The 19805-nt window shown below is 41.0% G+C and overlaps 1 protein-coding gene across 8 annotated transcripts in view; it reads right to left on the bottom strand.

The window, feature by feature from the left end:
* Window positions 1-19805, bottom strand: part of ARHGEF28 (Rho guanine nucleotide exchange factor 28) — a 307464-nt gene that overhangs the window by 43102 nt on the left and 244557 nt on the right. For all 8 annotated transcript variants that reach the window (XM_057540604.1, XM_057540598.1, XM_057540597.1 and 5 more), the window contains 6 exons: window positions 19112-19366; window positions 17475-17551; window positions 6822-7000; window positions 5699-5790; window positions 4290-4472; window positions 429-560 (listed from right to left, as the gene is read on the bottom strand). In XM_057540604.1, the coding sequence (XP_057396587.1) occupies window positions 429-560; window positions 4290-4472; window positions 5699-5790; window positions 6822-7000; window positions 17475-17551; window positions 19112-19366 (918 nt within the window). The remainder of the gene's footprint in view (window positions 1-428; window positions 561-4289; window positions 4473-5698; window positions 5791-6821; window positions 7001-17474; window positions 17552-19111; window positions 19367-19805) is intronic.

Here is a 19805-nt window from a genome sequence, read left to right as displayed (position 1 = left end):
ATGCATTAGATTCTAGTTTTCTGAGTTATGTTTTCTGAGTTGACGATATGAAATTAAGGTAAAGGACTTACTCTTTAATGAACTGCAGGGACCCTTTTCCAAAAAACCAAAAAGTGTAAAAGATCTTTCAAGACTGTATTCAGTAAGTCATAGCAAATACAAGGCAGGGTAGGGTTTGGACAAAGTACACAGCTTCCCTGGGTAATGGCAGTATAACCTACAAACTATTCTTTATGTCCTTGTCCTTGGAACACCAGTGTCACTTCTATAGGTAAAGGAGGCTAGCATATTTATTCTCAGGTTCTTTTCAAAAGAATACCCTAAGTACCCTTCAAATCAGGACAGAGTCACTGCCTTCATTTTATGTGCCCACTATATGCTCCAGGGACTGTGCCCAGGCTCACTGCAAAGGCTACATGCTCACTTACAAGCAGTAGGCGATCCGGGTGCGTCCTGAGAACTGAACACATCCTGCAAAGCAGGTTCTCCACAACCTTCCTTGGGTGACTGACATGCATCACTCATCTGGGAGGCCTTCACTGCAACTTGCAGGCTCTCGGCTAAGGAGAAGGAGGAAAACAAAAGTAAATTAAAAAATATATATGTGTGTGTGTGTGTATATATATATATACACACACACATACATATACATAGTTCAGGGGTTGGCAAACTATTTGATCTACATCTGTTTTCATATGGCCCAGGAGCTAAAAATGGCTTTTACCTTTTTAAAGCATTGTTAAAATACACACACATGCACAAAGAAGACTGTGTTCCCCAAACTGTATATGGCCTGCAGAACCTAAAATATTTACTATCTGGCCCTATACAGAAAAAGTTTACCAACCCACAACCTAGACCAATACTTTTAGCATAACTTTATGATAGAGAATTAATTCAATAAAAAAAAAACAGTATAAAAATAACTCAAATGCAACTTCCAGTAAATTAGTATGCTAAAAAAAACTTCCTGAAATCAATTAATTTAAATATGATATTAGGCATTAGGATTTTTTTAAATTATTTATTTATTTATTTAGCTGCACCGGGTCTTAGTTCCGGCACGCAGGATCTTCCTTGCCGCGTGCAGGATCTTTAGTTGCAGCATGCGAACTCTTAGTTGCGGTATGTGGGATCTAGTTCCCTGACCAGGGATTGAACCCAGGCCCCCTGCACTGGGAGGGCAGTCTTAACCACTGGACCACCAGGGAAGTCCCCAGGCATCAGGATTTTAAAACTTGCTACTCAGAAATATTAGCTATTCTTCGAAAGAGTATTTCCCCAAATGTGCCTTAAATAACATACGGATTCCCAATCTTCACCCTAGACCTACTGGATCAAATTCTCCAGAGGAGAAAACAGGGGATTTGAATTTTAAACAAGCACCAGTGGCTACTGTTAGGATCTGGTAAGACTGGGAAACGCCACACCAAGAAAGTCAAGTTCTTATTTATGATTAAAACTTTGCAACTAGCTCGTAGGATAGTATAATTCTGAGGACTCTACAAATATTTCTAAAACCCTCTGTCCAGTGATTCAATTTAGCAACTACTCATTGAGCACCTACTCTGTTCTGGGGGCCACTGGGCGTCTGCCAACTAATAAGGAGAGTTTGTAGACTACAGAAGGAAAGAGACACACACAACTAACTCTACTACAGGGCAGCGCACGATCAGTGCCAAGTTCTACCATCCAGGTATCAGAGCATCACAAAATGCCCAGCAGCACAGGCTAAAATTGAGAGTGCACGACTTATTTGATAAAGACATCGTCAGGGACAGTGAGAGGGTCCTGGGTTGTGTCAACCCATTTGGAAGTTCTTCTGGCTTTATTTCTAAAATCTACCTTGCCTCTGCCCACTTCTCTCTACTTGCATTGCCAAAAGTCCTGGTCTAGACCGAGGCCCCAGCCTCTCTCATCTCAGCCTCTGTAACCACTTCCTAACAGTCTCCAGGCAAACTAGTCTCCTTCCGATCTTGTTTTCCATTCAGCAACCCTCATTCTTTTCAAGATATAAATAAGATCATGCTACACCCATGATTAAAAGCTTCCAACAACTAACTTTCCACTGATTTTGGAATAAAATGTCTCTCTGTCTCTTTTTTTTTAAACCACGATCTACAAAGATCTGGTCCCTGCCCACCCATAGCAGCCTCCTCTGCCTCCTGTCACCCTGCCTTCCTTCTTTCACTGAACATGCCAAGCCCATTCCAGATGCAGGGGCTATGTACTCACATTCTGTCTACCCAGGAATGGTCCTCCCCCAGATCTCCAAACAGCTGGCTTCTCATCTGTCTATTTTCACCTCAAAATATAATCTCAGAGCAGTCTTTCCTGACCTCTCTACAGCAAAGCCTTCCCCTCATCCAATCCCATTATCTTATTTTCTTGTGACTTTCTGAAATAACCTTGTTTCTTTGTGTATTGTTTATCTTCCCCAACTAGAAGTTTTTATGAAAGCATTACTGTTTCCTTAGTTGGCACCAACAATAGTGCACACAGTAGGTAGATGCTTAATGAATATTTGATGAATAAATGAGTAAGAGATTCATTCCATCAGTGGACTCCACTTCAGACAACCTCTATGCCCTCCTTAAAGACCTCAGTCTCTTCAACCGTGAAATAGATACAATAGATTTGATCATTTCTAAATTCTCTTCCATAGGTAGCATTCTGAGATTGTAAGGCAGACCTTGGCATATGTTTTCTGCAAACATTTCTGCAGATAGTAAATATTTTAGGCTTTGTGGGCCATACAGTCTCTGTTGCAACTATTCATCTTTGCCACTGTAGCAAGAAAGCAGCCATAGACAATATGAAACAAGCGGGGCTGTGGCTGTGTTCCAATAAAACTACAGCCTAAAAACAGGCGGTGGGAGGTGGGACGCATTTAGTCCGTGGTCTGTAATTTACCAACCCATGTGCTGAATGACAGCATTCCCTGCCACTCTCGGGTGGTGGCTCTTTTACCTCCCAAACCCTCTGTCCCTATTGTCACTTCCAGACTATTGGCCCCATTTCCTCCCTAAACCTGTTTTTCCCTTGAAGTTCATGCCACCAGATTACACCACTCATTGGTCCTCCTGGTTGCCATTCATCTACAGACTCCTCAAACGACATGGCACCTGGTGCAAGTTCTCTCACCTCCCCCAGTGCTACTCTTGTCAGAATTCTCTGTAATTTCAATTCTGTGAACACAGTCCTTCCAATACCCTGGCCTATCATCTCCCTAACTTTTTCCCCTTCAGTGAGCTTGTCCTCCACGCTCCTTCAGCCACCAACTCCCACGGTTATGCCCTAGACTTTGTTATTCTCCACACAGCACCCAGAGGGTTCCTTTTAAAACACAGATCAAGTCACTCCTCTACTCCAAACTCTGTACTGCTTCCCATCTCACTCAGAATGAAGTTCTGAGTGCTTACCTTGATCTGGTCCATGTAATCTGAGCCCTAGGTAACTCTGACTCATCTCCTGCCAGTCTCCACCCCTATGTCACTCTACCAGCACTGACCTCCTTGCTGTTCCTCAAACAAGCCTGGCACTCACCTGCCTCAGGACCTTTGCACCTGCTGTCCTTGACATCTGGAACATTCTTTCCCCAGATATCTACTTGGCTTTCTCACTTACTTCTTGTCTGCTCACATATCACTATATCAAAGAGGCCTTCCCTGGTCATCCTATCAAAAATAGAAACTTCCCAGCCCTATCACTCTCTATATTCCACTTACCCTTATTTTTCTTCATAGCATTTGAACCAAAGTGACATTTTTTTTTTTTTATAGCTACTTTATTTATTTATTTCTTCATTCTTGGCTGTGTTGGGTCTTCGGTTCGTGCGAGGGCTTTCTCTAGTTGCGGCAAGCGGGGGCCACTCTTCATCGCGGTGCGGGGGCCACTCTTCATCGCGGTGCGCGGGCCTTTCACTATCGCGGCCCCTCCCGTTGCGGGGCACAGGCTCCAGACGCGCAGGCTCAGTAGTTGTGGCTCACGGGCCTAGTTGCTCTGCGGCATGTGGGATCCTCCCAGACCAGGGCTCGAACCCGTGTCCCCTGCATTGGCAGGCAGACTCTCAACCACTGCGCCACCAGGGAAGCCCCAAAGTGACATTTTTAAAAAAAATAAATGTTGCTGTTTCTGGAATAAGTAAGGACTCTCTGTTTCTGGAGAGTAAGGATTTTGTCTTATTCTGCTGTGTCCTCAGCACCAAGGCCGTAGCACGTGGCACATCGTAGCTGCCCAATAAACATTTTATGAATCTGTTGAACCAAATCCTTTTGGAAGCAACTTACCTTCTTTCAGTGCTGCTGCCAGTAATGAGGCTGCCTGGGGAGGCTCTCCGGGGTCTGGTTTAATGAGGAGGTGGGGCTCTAGATGGACATCCTCAAATCCACTCAGTTCTCCAAGTTCAGCATAGATATGCAGCTTCTCTTCCAAATATGTGCAAATTTGTTGGTCTTGGTTACTGAGTATTTCTAAGAAATAGTATTTACCATCGAAAGTTATCACATGAGTACAACTAATGAAAATCCAAGCTCTAAGATAAAGATGTTGCTAGTTAGCAAGCAGTACATTGAACAGGTCAAGTACAAGTTATTGATGGGGTGGGACAAACCTAGGTTGAAATCCTAACTATTCTACTTGGTGACTGTAGCTTCCAGCAAATGATTAACATCTCTGAGCTTCCTTTGTCTTTTCTATAAATTTGCTGTACTCAATAAATGTTCATTTCCTTTCCCATTCCCCTAATTCCAGAAAACCTTGCAAAGCCGATCTTTGTTTATTCAGGCTGTTTTCTATTAAGACAAAACATGAAGGTCAGGAATGAAAATTGAGGTGGCACTGTCCACGATGAGCGCTTCCCACAAGGGAAAACAATGCAAGGCCTGGAACTGCTCGGCCTTCAGCCAGTCCTGGTCAAAACCAAACATACCGGTTTATATTTTCGTTTCTCAACATCCAATGTCTTTAACCATCTTCGCATGCATCATCTTCCTCTAATTTCAACATGTCACAGAATTCTTAGAGCTTAAAGGGACCTTAACCAGAAGCGAATTCAGGGGTTCTCAGTCTGCCTCAGAATCACCGAGGGAGAGTTTAAAATACTGATGTCTACAGCCCATTGCCTTCAGATTCTGGGTGAACTGATTGAGGGTGAGGCCCAGGCATCAGAATTTTTAAAGACCTCCCCAAGTGATTCTAAGGCCCAGCCAGAGATGAAAATCACTGAGCTCATCTAATTTCCTTACTTCACAGATTTGGAAACTGAGGATCAGAGCTATTGTGTTCCTTGTCCAAAGTCATACAACCGTGACCTAACAGTGTGAGATCTAAAATCAAAACACTAGACAACAGCTCCACTGCCCATCTGCACCATACTATCCACAATTGCTGTTATGTTACATGCAGAATTTTTTAAATATAGTTTTAATCACTAAGGAGGGAGGGAGTCATTTTATTTGAGCACCTTTAGTGCCACTGTGTATACAGATAGATAGATAGATAGATAGATTGATATCTATCTATCTATATAGATATATATATATGCATGTATGTATGTATTTTTTTGAGAGTGGTCGGGGTGGGCCTCCAGTGCACAGAACTAATCATTTAGTCATACGTTCCCATTCATGACACCTGGGCTTCCCCAACCTCCAAGGAGAACCGCACGACCCGGGAACGAGAGGCGCCTGCACTATACCTTGACATTGCTGAATTTTGGCCACTCTGGCTTCAGCTTTCCGCCTCTCTTCGTCAGACTCACTTGTCCTTCCCCCTTCTTCTTCTGGGCAACTTTAAAAGACAATAGTCAAGAGAGACAACTGAAACCAAATCCAAGTATCTTTAGGTCCATTAGAAAGACATGGGAACTTGGCAGTAGAATTATTCGGAGAAGAAAAATTCAGCATAAAGAGAATTCATCATGCCCCCTGGCCAAGAGATTTGGTTTTCTTGAGTATATAATGGACCTTGCATAATATAACATAGCTCTCAAAGTCAGCAGTTTAGGATGACTCAAATATTCCAACAAACACCCACATCCACAAACATACACTCATACATGCACACAATACCAATGCCACCAGTAGGTACAACTCAAATCATAATTGTTGCTTTCTACTGCATTTGGGCACTTCCATTCTTAATGAGGGTAGAGAGACTGGAGGGGATGGTGGTAGGGTGCCAGGTTGGGTGGGGCACAGTGGAGGAGGAGGAAGTTTTATACAACATCATTCAAGATCTAACTAATCAAGTTACCATTAAGAATGATCACCCTCACACCCCCGTTTATAAAAACTGTCTTTGCACAAGTAATGAGGAGTAAGTTGATGTAGCACACTTAGATCCACCAATCTAAAAACGTTTATTGAATGATTCTTCAGAATTAGGGACAAAGAGAAACACAGACATGGTCCCTGCCCTCAAGGAGCTTCCAATCTAATAACCAAACATATATACATAAAAAAGATAATAGCTGCAAGGCCGAAGATAACAAGCACCAAATAAATGCTTTGAGAGCAGGCGTTAAGGAATTTCAGGTAAGGAAGAGACCAGTGGAACTGAAGAGGTCTTCACGAAGGCGGTGAGCCGCGAGCTGCACCAAGATGGGCAGGATTCACACAGGCAGAGGGAGACAGGGAGTTACAGGCAGGAAGGCATGGAGAAAAAAGGTGCAGATGAGGGGCTACTGCAGGCCAGAGGAGGGGGCGGGGAGCAGACCCTTCTGGCTGAGGCTAAGTTTTCATGCAGGGGAGACACAGTTAGAATATTTTCCCCAATGGAACAAGTCCATTGCCTCAATAATGGACAGAAGGAAATGTTACCTTTCTACTGCCTGTTGGATCCGCCTCATCCAGGTATTCCGTTCCTCCTTGGAGTTGGTATGAATTTCATACATCTCAGGACCAGCAGATGAAGCACTGATCAGAAACATTCCTCTCTCCTCATTTGCAACTTCCCTAGCAATGAGCTTCTGAAGGGAAATAACTGATGGCTTCTGATCCTACAGAAAATAGGATGAAGTGCAGATGAAACAGTGTCCTATTTAAAGCAAGGGTCTCACAAAACACAGTAGCTAAGGAAAGCAACAGTATTAGGCAAATCTTATTTCACTTCAACCTTTTCTCTTCCACAGAAGAGCTGTGGAAGTTCATGAGATTTCCAATGAAAAGGGTATATGCTGAAGAGAGGATGGAAAAAGAGGATACAAGAGAATGTTTGCCCTTAACAACTGGTGGTTTAAAAGGATATCTTCTAAAAAGACAGAACAATCAGAGCAGTAAGAAAAAAATATCAAAACTGCTGTAGTCAGGGATGGAGAGATTTTTCTAGAAGGGCATGGTATAGGAAACAGTGTATCAAATATTACAAAGAGATTAAGAGGGTTGGAAGACCTACAGAGTCCACTGGATTTGGCAGTTAACAGCAACACTGTTTTAACAAGCTGATGGGTACAGAACCCCAAGTACCAAAGAGTAAACTGTAAATATGAAAGGTAAGACTGGGGAGGCAAGGGCTTCCCTGGTGGCGCAGTGGTTAGGAATCCGCCTGCCAATGCAGCGGACACGGGTTTTGAGTCCTGGTGCAGGAAGATCCCACATGCTGCAGAGCAACTAAGCCCGTCCGCCACAACTACTGAGCCTGCACCCCAGAGCCCGCGAGCCACAACTCCTGAAGCCCGGGCGCCTACAGCCCATGCTCTGCAACAAGGGAAGCCACCTCAATGAGAAGCCCGCGCACCGCAACGAAGAGCAGCCCCCACTCGCCGCAACTGGGTAAAGCCCGTGTGTAGCAACAAAGACCCAACCCAGACAAAAATAAATAAATTAGATAAATAAATTAAAAAAGAAAAAACGGGGAGGCAAGACCTCAGATTCCCCAGAACCAATGTCTACTGCTATTGTAGTACTGAGCACAATAGCCTCACTGCAACCTGCAAATGCCTCTTGTTCCCACCAACCAGGTGAGCCCTTGGTGGGCAGGAATGGGTCTAATCCATCTTCATATGCCTAACCCATTGTTTTGAATAAAGTAGGCAACTCAATAAATGTCAGTAGAACTATATTTGGCATAATTCCATCAGAGAGAAATAGTAACAAAGTCTAAAATTTGGCATCGAAGCCATGATTAAATCACCTTTTCTATCAACATTTACTATGATCCTTCAATGCTCCATTCTAAGCACTGGGGATTCAAAGATGAATAAGACACTGATAATACTAATTTGGGTAGGTAGCTATGGTTGAAAATGATGGCCAAAAGAATGTCGGCAGGATGAACAGTTTGGGGGCTAAATATGAAGAATCTTCTTTGGTTTGTGGCTTCTACCACTGTTTACAGAGTTGGTTGCAGCGTGTGGTTTTGCTTCTTGGACTCTTGGACTGAGCGACGCCTGTATCCAGAACACACTGCTCCATCCCTCTCTGCTGACTCCTTGGTGCTGACAGGTCGGCTTTCCCAGCATCACCCAGCTTTACCACATCTGAAGTTGTGTGCAAGGGTATGACCAGAGGACCTCGTCATTCTATCTTCATCCAATTCTTAAGAGTGGCAAATACAAAAAAGCAAGCCATGATGGGACAGACCACTGGTCTACCCAGTCCTGCTCCCTGCCTCTGCTCGTGGAAGTAAAAGCCACTTTGTGGCAGAGCTTTTGGAACACTGCCCGTTCTAATTAGGGAGAGCCCCTGAGCACTGTTAACATCCCTTATTCGAATATGGATCTACTATCTAAGACCTTATCTGCTTTCCTTCTTGCAAAGCACAGTTTTAGCTTCCTCAGCTTACAAAGTCAGTAGCCTCTGTACATAAAGAGGCAGAGTAGGTTTGAATACACACACACACACAAACATATGTATATGTAACTATTTGAACTAGTTGTTTAGTGTTGCAGGAGAGGACGTGGTGGTGTCAGATATTTTAAAAATGAAAAATAGGTCAGTGGGTGGAACATAGCATTAATTAAACCACCACAGACCAGGAGGCATCAGGGACACGACCATGATTATTCGTACTAATCACACATGGACACTAGAGATGATCAAGAATTCAAATTAAATCTCTAGGAATCGAGGTAACCTGTCTACTTTGGAGACAGATGTTAAAAACTAGTGATGCAAAGGCCTAACTCAGCCTGCAGAGAGCTTTTCTTTGTGCCACAGCACTTTGACAAAAGATTTTTAAAAATAATTGCCAGCCTTTAAAAACTGAGCATTTCACTTTTTTTAAAACTCTAGATTTCTGGGTTTTGGGAGAAAGCAGAAGATTGGCAATCCTGGGCCCATAGCTTCATTTTAAAACACAGGTGGGGGCTTCCCTGGTGGTGCAGTGGTTGAGAATCTGCCTGCTAATGCAGGGGACACGGGTTCGAGTCCTGGTCTGGGAAGATCCCACATGCCGCGGAGCAACTAGGCCCGTGCGCCACAACTACTGAGCCTGTGCATCTGGAGCCTGTGTTCCGCAACAAGAGAGGCCGCGATAGTGAAGAGGCCCGTGCACCGCGATGAAGAGTGGCCCCCGCTTGCCGCAACTAGAGAAAGCCCTTGCACAGAGACGAAGACCCAACACAGCCAAAAATAAATATAAAAATAAATTAATTAATTAAAAAAATAAATAAAACACAGGCGACAGCTGAGCCATCCCTGCCCTCTTTGAGACAGGGCATGAATTCACCAGTTCACTGTGGTCCCTACCACTCTCTATCAGCTCCTTGATAGCAAGAGTCCGGTTCAGTTTACTCATTTACATTTCCTGCCCAATCCCTGTAGACACTAGAGTTGACAACCTCTGCCCAAGGGAAAGAGAAAAGGAACTGCTACATTCAGCCTCATTGTTACACCATATCCATTGGTGATTCCAGAAAGTGGATGATTTTATTAGTGAATCATTCCATTCAGGATTCCACTGTGATAACAAGATCTTAACGTCGCTTCATATTGAACTTGCACTTGCACATCTACACATTCACTTTGTGTTTTTTTTATTGTTCATTCATTTTGAAACTACCTTCTTTGATATTCAAGAGGTCCTCCTAGATTTAGTATTCCAGGATTTAGTGAACACATGTACTTTTTCCTACTCATTTTTAGAGTTGGTCCTACTCCCATTTCCAGAGTCCTCTTTAAAAAACAACAAAATTCTCTTGTAAGGAAGCTATTCCAAGCTCTGGCTACTTTCAGCTGCTCATCTTCTTGGCCATTTTCAAATTCGTCATGTCTTCTGCAACATGTAGCAAGTTAAGAATTTACTAAAGAAAAGTTTCAAACAGCACAAGGAGCAGAGCATCTCACCTATGGTCATCAGCATGAAGATAACTTTCTAAAATACTATGGCGAGTACTAGGAAATCCAGATATTTGTATACTCCTAGCTAACGCATCAATTCTCTCATGCTGTTAACTATAAAGTATGATACTTGGGTTTGTGTCCACTAAATGTACATGATGCAACTAAAAAGCATAGGATTGAACAGTAGTGTGCATTGACTCTCAGAATAATGCTTTCTCTTTTGCTCCCTGACATTTACAAGGGCTTGACTGGCCTTTATGAAGGCAGCTATGTGGCATACTAACATCGTCAGGAAACAGTATCAGCACCATCTAACTACTGTCCATAGCCAAACACATTATACCAAGAGGACCTAAGTTGTGGCTGCCTCCATTCTGACATTTGGTGGATTGCATTCCTAGTGTCCCACTTAATGGCAAATGTGTTCAAAGTGTGGCACCGATAACTCTTCAAGAGATTAGATAAGAGGGGAGGGCAGACAGCAGAAGCAAGAAGAACTACAATCCTGCAGCCTGTGGAACAAAAGCCACATTCACAGTAAGATAGACAAGATGAAAAGGCAGAGGGCTATGTACCAGATGAAGGAACAAGATAAAACCTCAGAAAAACAACTAAATGAAGTGGAGATAGGCAACCTTCCAGAAAAAGAACTCATAATAATGATATTGAAGATGATACAGTACCTCAGAAAAAGAATGGAGGTAAAGATCGAGAAGATGCAAGAAATGTTTAAAAAAGACCTAGAAGAATTAAAGAACAAACACCTAGAAGAATTAAAGAACAAACAAACAGAGATGAACAATACAATAACTGAAATGAAAAATACACTAGAAGGAATCAGTAGCAGAATAACTGAGGCAGAAGAACGGATAAGTGACCTGGAAGACAGAATGGTAGAATTCACTGCCGCGGAACAGAATAAAGAAAAAAGGAATAAAAAGAAACGAAGACAGCCTAAGAGATCTCTGGGACAACATTAAATGCAACAACATTCGCATTAAAGGGGTCCCAGAAGGAGAAGAGAGAGAGAAAGGACTCGAGAAAATATTTGAAGAGATTATAGTCAAAAACTTCCCTAACATGGGAAAGGAAATAGCCACCCAAGTCCAGGAAGTGCACAGAGTCCCAGGCAGGATAAACCCAAGGAGAAACACACCGAGACACATAGTAATCAAATTGACAAAGACAAAGAAAAATTATTGAAAGCAACAAGGGAAAAATGACAAATAACATAGAAGGGAACTCCCATAAGGTTAACAGCTGATTTCTCAGCAGAAACTCTACAAGCCAGAAGGGAGTGGCATGATATATTTAAAGTGATGAAAGGGAAGAAACTACAACCAAGATTACTCTACCCAGCAAGGATCTCATTCAGATTCGATGGAGAAATCAAAAGCTTTACAGCAAAAGCTAAGAGAATTCAGCACCACCAAACCAGCTCTACAACAAATGCGGAAGGAACTTCTCTAAGTGGGAAACACAAGAGAAGAAAAGGACCTACAAAAACAAACCCATAACAATTAAGAAAATGGTAATAGGAACATACATATCGATAATTACCTTAAACATGAATGGATTAAATGCTCCAACCAAAAGACACAGGCTTACTGAATGGATACAAAAATATGAGCCATATATATGCTGTCTACAAGAGACCCACTTCAGACCTAGGGACACATACAGACTGAAAGTGAGGGGATGGTAAAAGATATTCCATGCAAATGGAAATTAAAAGAAAGCTGGGTTAGCAATACTCAATATCAGATAAAATAGACTTTAAAATAAAGAATGTTACAAGAGACAAGGAAGGACACTACATAATGATCAAGGGATCAATCCAAGAAGAAGATATAACAATTATAAATATATATGCACCCAACATAAGAGCACCTCAATACATAAGGCAACTGCTAACAGCTATAAAACAGGAAATCGACAGTAACACAATAATAGTGGGAGACTTTAACACCTCACTTACACCAAAGGACAGATCACCCAAACAGAAAATAAGGAAACACAAGCTTTAAATGACACAATAGACGAGATTGATTTAATTGATATTTATAGGACATTCCATCCAAAAACAGCAGATTACACTTTCTTCTCAAGTGCACATGGAACATTCTCCAGGATAGATCATATCTTGGGTTACAAATCAAGCCTCAGTAAATTTACGAAAACTGAAATCATATCAAGCATCTTTTCTGATCACAATGCTATGAGATTAGAAATCAATTACAGGGGAAAAAAATGTAAAAAACACAAACATATGGAGGCTAAACAATACGTTACTAAAAAACCAAGAGATCACTGAAGAAATCAAAGAGGAAATCAAAAAATACCTAGAGACAAATGACAATGAAAACACAATGATCCAAAACCTATGGGATGCAGCAAAAGCAGTTCTAAGAGGGAAGTTTATAGGAATACAAGCCTACCTCAAGAAACAAGAAACATCTCAAATAGACAATCTAACCTTACACCTAAAGGAACTAGGGAAAGAAGAACAAACAAAACCCAAAGTTAGTAGAAGGAAAGAAATCATAAAGATCAGAGCAGAAATAAATGAAATAGAAACAAAGAAAACAATAGCAAAGATCAATAAAACTAAAAGCTGGTTCTTTGAGAAGATAAACAAAATTGATAAACCTTTAGCCAGACTCATCACGAAAAAGAGGGAGAGGACTCAAATCAATAAAATTAGAAATGAAAAAGGAGAAGTTACAGCAGACACCACAGAAATACAAAGCATCCTAAGACACCACTACAAGTAACTCTATGCCAATAAAATGGACAACCTGGAAGAAATGGACAAATTCTTAGAAAGGTATAACCTTCCAAGACTGAACCAGGAAGAAACAGAAAATATGAACAGACCAATCACAAGTAATGAAATTGAAACTGTGATTAAAAATCTCCCAACAAACAAAAGTCCAGGACCCGATGGCTTCACAGGTGAATCCTACCAAACATTTAGAGAAGAGCTAACACCCATCCTTCTCAAACTCTTCCAAAAAATTGCAGAGGAAGGAACATTCCCAAACTCATTCTATGAGGCCAACATCACCCTGATACCAAAACCAGACAAAGATACTACAAAAAAAGAAAATTACAGACCAATATCACTCATTAATACAGATGCAAAAATCCTCAACAAAATACTAGCAAACAGAATCCAGCAACACATTAAAAGGATCATACACCATGATCAAGTGGATTTATCCCAGGGATGTAAGGATTCTTCAATATAGGCAAATCAATCAATGTGATACACCATATTAACAAATAGAAGAATAAAAACCATATGATCATCTCAATAGATGCAGAAAAAGCTTTTGACAAAATTCAACACCCATTTATGATAAAAACTCTCCAGAAAGTGGGCAAGGGGGAACCTACCTCAACATAATAAAGGCCATATATGACAAACCCACAGCAAACATCATTCTCAATGGTGAAAAACTGAAAGCATTTCCTCTAAAATCAGGAATAAGACAAGGATGTCCAACCTCGCCACTATTATTCAACACAGTTTTGGAAGTACTAGCCATGGCAATCAAAGAAGAAAAAGAAATAAAAGGACTACAAATTGGAGAAGAAGAAGTGAAACTGTCACTGTTTGCAAATGACATGATACTATACATAGAGAATCCTAGAGATGCCACCAGAAAACTACTAGAGCGAATCAATGAATTTGGTAAAGTTGCAGGATACAAAAGTAATGCACAGAAATCTCTTGCATTCCTATACACTAATGATGAAAAATCTGAAAGAGAAATTAAGCAAACACTCCCATTTACCACTGCAACAAAAAGAATAAAATACCTAGGAATAAACCTACCTAGGGAGACAAAAGACCTGTATGCAGAAAACTACAAGACACTCATGAAAGAAATTAAAGGTGATACAAACAGATGGGGAGATATACCATGCTCTTGGATTGGAAGAATCAATACTGTAAAAATGCCTATACTACCCAAAGCAATCTACAGATTCACTTCAATCCCTATCAAATTACCAATGGCATTTTTTACAGAACTAGAACAAAAAATCTTAAAATTTGTATGGAGACACAAAAGACCCCGAATAGCCAAAGCAGTCTTGAGGGAAAAAAACAGAGCTGGAGGAATCAGACTCCTTGACTTCAGACTATGCTACAAAGCTACAGTAATGAAGACAACATGGTACTGCCACAAAAACAGAAATATACATCAATGGAACAGGCTAGAAAGCCCAGAGATAAACCCACGCACCTATAGTCAACTAATCTATGACAAAGGAGGCAAGGATATACAATGGAGAAAAGACAGTCTCTTCAATAAGTGGTGCTGGGAAAACTGGACAGCTACATATAAAAGAATGAAATTAAAACACTCCCTAACACCATACACAAAAATAAACTCAAAATGTATTACAGACCTAAATGTAAGACCGGATACTATAAAACTCTTAGAGGAAAACATAGGAAGAACACTCTTTGACATAAATCACAGCAAGATCTTTTTTGATCCACCCCCTAGAGTAATGGAAATAAAAACAAAAATAAACAAATGGGACCTAATGAAACTTAAAAGCTTTTGCACAGCAAAGGAAACTACAAACAAGACGAAAAGACAACCCTCAGAATGGGAGAAAATATTTGCAAATGAATCAACGGATAAAGGATTAATCTCCAAAATATACAAACAGCTCATGCAGCTCAATATTAAAAAAACAAACAATCCAATCAAAAAATGGGCAGAAGACCTAAACAGACATTTCTCCAAAGAAGACATACAGATGGCCAAGAAACACATGAAAATCTGCTCAACATCACTAATTATTAGAGAAATGCAAATCAAAACTACAATGAGGTACCACCTCACACCAGTTAGAATGGGCATCATCAGAAAATCTACAAACAACAAATGCTGGAGAGGGTGTGGAGAAAAGGGAACCCTCTTGCACTGTTGGTGGGAATGTAAATTGATACAGCCACTGTGGAGAACAGTATGGAGGTTCCTTAAAAGACTAAAAATAGAACTACCCTATGACCCAGCAATCCCACTACTGGGCATATACCCTGAGAAAACCATAATTCAAAAAGACACATGCACCCCAATGTTCACTGCAGCACTATTTACAGTAGCCAGGTCATGGAAGCAACCTAAATGCCCATCAACAGATGAATGAATAAAGAAGATGTGGTACATACATACAATGGAATATTACTCAGCCATAAAAAGGAACGAAATTGGGTCATTTGTAGAGATGTGGATGGATCTAGAGACTGTCATACAGAGTGAAGTAAGTCAGAAAGAGAAAAACAAATATTGTATATTAACGCATATATGTGGAACCTAGAAAAATGGTACAGATGAACTGGTTTGCAGGACAGAAATAGAAACACAGATGTAGAGAACAAATGTATAGACACCAAGGGGGGGGGAACGTGGCACTGGGGGGGTGGGTGGTGTGATGAATTGGGAGATTGGGATTGACATATATACACTAATATGTATAAAATGGATGACTAATAAGAACCTGCTGTATAAAAAAATAAACAAAATTCAAAAAAAATCAGTATATAAGGCCCCCCCCCCAAAAAAAAGAGATCAGGTAAGAGGAACAGATTCATATTTCAGGTCATATTTTAAGCTGAACATCACAACTTGATCTGAATCCATCTGCACACTGTCCTAGAAAACAAGATAGCTGTCTTTTTGCTGCATCGAATTTTTGATCCATCAGCAGGTCACCCAGCCTATACCACCCAAGAAGCAGGATTTGCTTCTCTTTCCGGTCTTAGTTTTTGAAGAAACCTTTGTTTCTATAAAAATGTGGTGTGAATTTGTTTTCTCTTCCAGCATGGCCCTCACCATCCCACAGGGCAAACAAAATGCTCCCTCCTTCCTGCTTATTTTCTCTGTGTTCCTTCAGAGCATCCAAGATAATAGAAGAAACAGGTTGTTGGACAAATCAGTAGGTTGTCATGAAATTTGCAATATATACAGTTCAAGTGGATCAGGGCCATGGAACTAGTTTAAGGCCTCTTGTTATCCTCTGGTGTAGCTTTGTGAAATAATCTCTGACCTTTATACAACTTGGCATCACTGTGTTGATGAGAGGCAATGTGCTGAACAGGGCGAAGACGCCTACTGGGCCAACCTGACAAGATGCAGAGGCAGCTGAGACACTGCTCCAGCCTCTTCCTCCCCGGAATCCATCACTGAGCAGGCATGCTTCTTTGTTTTCTCTGAACGGCATAACATAAACTTCCCTAAGCTTTGAATTTGCCAAAACCAGTTGGAATAGAGGATATCTGCTAATGGTACCCAAATATCCTATCAGTCATTGGATGATAAACACTAACATTGTAGAGAAGCACCATTATACCGCCCACATTGGTACTGCATCTTAGATTCTTTCCTATAACACGGCCTGATGCTCCGTGATGCTGACAAGGGGTTGACTCATGACATCTTCCATCTTTAAGCGAGTCACTGTGGACAAGATGCTGTGTAAGAAATGCTATAAAGTACTGGTTTTACTGCTAGTCTGAGTCTCACTCTGTGCTGGCAATGAGATTACAATAACACACTACAAAGATAAGTGTTACATGAACAACCTTAGTATTAGTAGCTATTATGGGAGAATTAAGAAAGAATCGTCTTTACACTTTAGATACCAGGATGGTGTTCTCGTGTCTGGCAGAAGGAGCATCGTAACAGTTATGAATGGAGTTGGCAACTGGTACAGCAGGCACTGTCCAATGGAGATAGAGAGAGTGAGGTGCCAGAAGTGACTTGTTATTCCCAGCATTAACATTTGAGGTGCTGGGAGGTCAGGACTTGGGGGGGGAGGGGGTTTCTGGAGGAAAGACCAAGATAGCCAGACAGCAGAGGGTCCCCTTGTGGGGTTTAGGGCAGTGCCTATTCACCAACCAGTATCAAAGTACTTCAATATTTTCACAACTGGTTAAATTGCTGCATCAGCTGACTACCAGTCCTGGTTGTGATAAATCAACGCATATCATGCTTGGCAAACCCAACTGGATCCTTGCTACTGAACACTGTAATCGCTAGTAATGGGAATATACCACAGGCATGATCTTGCCAATGACCATTTAATTTCACTAGGAATTTCAGGCATTTTTCAAGGAGATGTGGGATTAAACCAATTAAAATATTCATCACACGGCCATATACTTACAACAGCTGCAAAGATGTACTTCTGGTCTTTTTCTTGTAAAAAGAGCAGCACATCAGTTAGAAGCAGAGCTAGGATATCTTCAAAGGAAAAATATTACTAGTATTAATGAAGCAAACCACAATTCAAATGCCTTTATTAAAATTCTAATTTCATGTTTAAATAATTTAAATAAACATACTAAAAATAAATACTAACTTTTAGTCTAATTATAAAACCTTTATTAAAATGCCTGTATTATGATAGCTAAAGATATATTTTATAGATAACTTAGTAGGTAAGTTGTGTTTAAGTGCACGCTTGTGTGTGTCACTGTTGGTACCGCTAAATCTCCAGCAAAATTTAATGTTGTAGCTTTCCAAATGGAAGAAAAATATTCAATAAAAAACAAGGTTCTAATAGAATGGAGCAAGCCCTTACCTTTATGGCAAAAAAGTGCTTAATTAAAAATGTTCATGGGCAGCTTCTGCCTTGAATTACTATATATACTAATCTGCTATTTTGTTCCATCTGGATCTGAGGGAAGTCTGAGGTCCTACACCTCCCTTACATACTGTTCACAAGAACCCACCTTCACTATACCACTAACATTCTAACACAAAGTTACCCAGCTGTTCATTCCACAAAACAGATAAAGAGCAAATGACTTGGAGAAACAGGATCTACAGACTGCGGTTAATATTCTAAGTATGGTTCATGTTTAGTTGCAACATTGCAAGTTGCTGATCAATAAGTCCTTTGATCATCTGTTGCAAGCACTACCAAAACTTGATAACCCTTCAATGGGTAACAACCTTGGAGTACCTGGAATTTAACCACCTCTTCCTCTCATTGTTTACCTAAGGAAGATACTAAGACATATCAGAAACAAGAAGGTTGGGCCAGTGGTGCTTAACCCTGACTGCAGACTCACCTGGGTGCTTTGAGCATCCCTATGCCTGGGCTTCACCCCCAGACCAATAAAATCAGAACCTCTGGGATGAGACTTGAGCATCAGTAAAATTTTTAAACTCCAGAGGACATTCTAGGGTTTTAAATCCAGTGGCCAGTGTTGACAAAGCCTCAGACAAGGTGCTAGCTACAGAATCATTTCTTAAGGATCAGAATAAACTATTTTAGACTCTAACCAGATTAACAGGCAGGTTAATGCCTGATAGCAAACAGCACACCAATGTCAACGTGTATATTTATGCATTACTATGTATATTTATGCATTATTATCATTCAGTCCCAAAGATGATGTTTAGAGTTCATTTTTCCCCTCAATGGTCTGAGCCCCTGGCTGGCTTGGCACACAACAGATTCTGAGTGTGTAGGCACATTTTCCAGAATAATATTTCCATGCCAACAATTAGCAGAATTCTCAGGTCCTTTGATTCAAACATCGCAAACTTGAAAACCCATGCAATACATAGGAAGCCTTTTGCTTGAGGCAGCAAACTTCCCCCTAAGGTTTGTAGCGTGGGCCACCTCTGCCTATGGAAGTTTTCATCTTGATCCTACAGGGATCTTTCCACTGACCCAGGGTTTGTGTGTGGGCCTGCATCGCTGAACCATTTTTCTTTGGAAAATCTGTCATCTGTTAAATGAATAATGTGCGTGAACAACAGGGAGAAATTGGTCTGTTAGAGCCACGGTACCTTTGAAACGACCCGTAGCGGTTTTCCAGTAAACAAGGCCATCGTATAACAGGGTCCTTTCTTTACTCATCAGTGCCTGTTTCCTAAACACGTGGCCATTTTTAAGCTTGGTATATGTTTTGTTTTCAATCTTATTTAGGATTTCAAGCCATTTTTGTTTTTTCTCATATTCGCTGACTTTTAAATCCACAGCTGCAATCATGTCTTTAATTAAGCAAAGAGCTTTGCATAAGTCTTTCTGTTCTTCAGTGCTCTCTGCATGGGAAAAAGAAAGAACAGACACCATGAAATAAGCCAGAGTGCTAATAAGGAAGAGACTTTTTCTTTAGTTTTAAATAAAGTTAAATACATCATCCAAAAAGCAAAAATCCCAGAGCAAAAATATTGGATTAACTTCAAATATTCTACCATCACTCCGCACCACTCCTCCCCAAAAGGATGGTTAAAATGTGTCATTAAGAAGATTTACTTATCAGATGCTTCAGCAGAAACACTGTGACAGTATGATGTCTGAATTCTAGAGACTGCTCTGACCTTCCTTCCTAGAGCAGTGAATGTGTCATATCCCAAGTTAGGCCTTCCTTCCACCTTCCCAGACACAGGTAATTAAGCAAACCCCACACCTAGCTTCTTAGAACTTAACTGAGCTACAAGCCCAAGCTGGAGTCCTTTCCCAGAAGGGAGCTGCAGGGTG

This window comes from Balaenoptera acutorostrata, chromosome 2 (genome assembly GCF_949987535.1).
Source record: "Balaenoptera acutorostrata chromosome 2, mBalAcu1.1, whole genome shotgun sequence".
NCBI classification, from domain to species: domain Eukaryota; kingdom Metazoa; phylum Chordata; class Mammalia; order Artiodactyla; family Balaenopteridae; genus Balaenoptera; species Balaenoptera acutorostrata.
The sequence above is the reverse complement of the archived record's forward strand: the minus strand, read 5'-3'. Positions and strand labels throughout refer to the sequence as shown.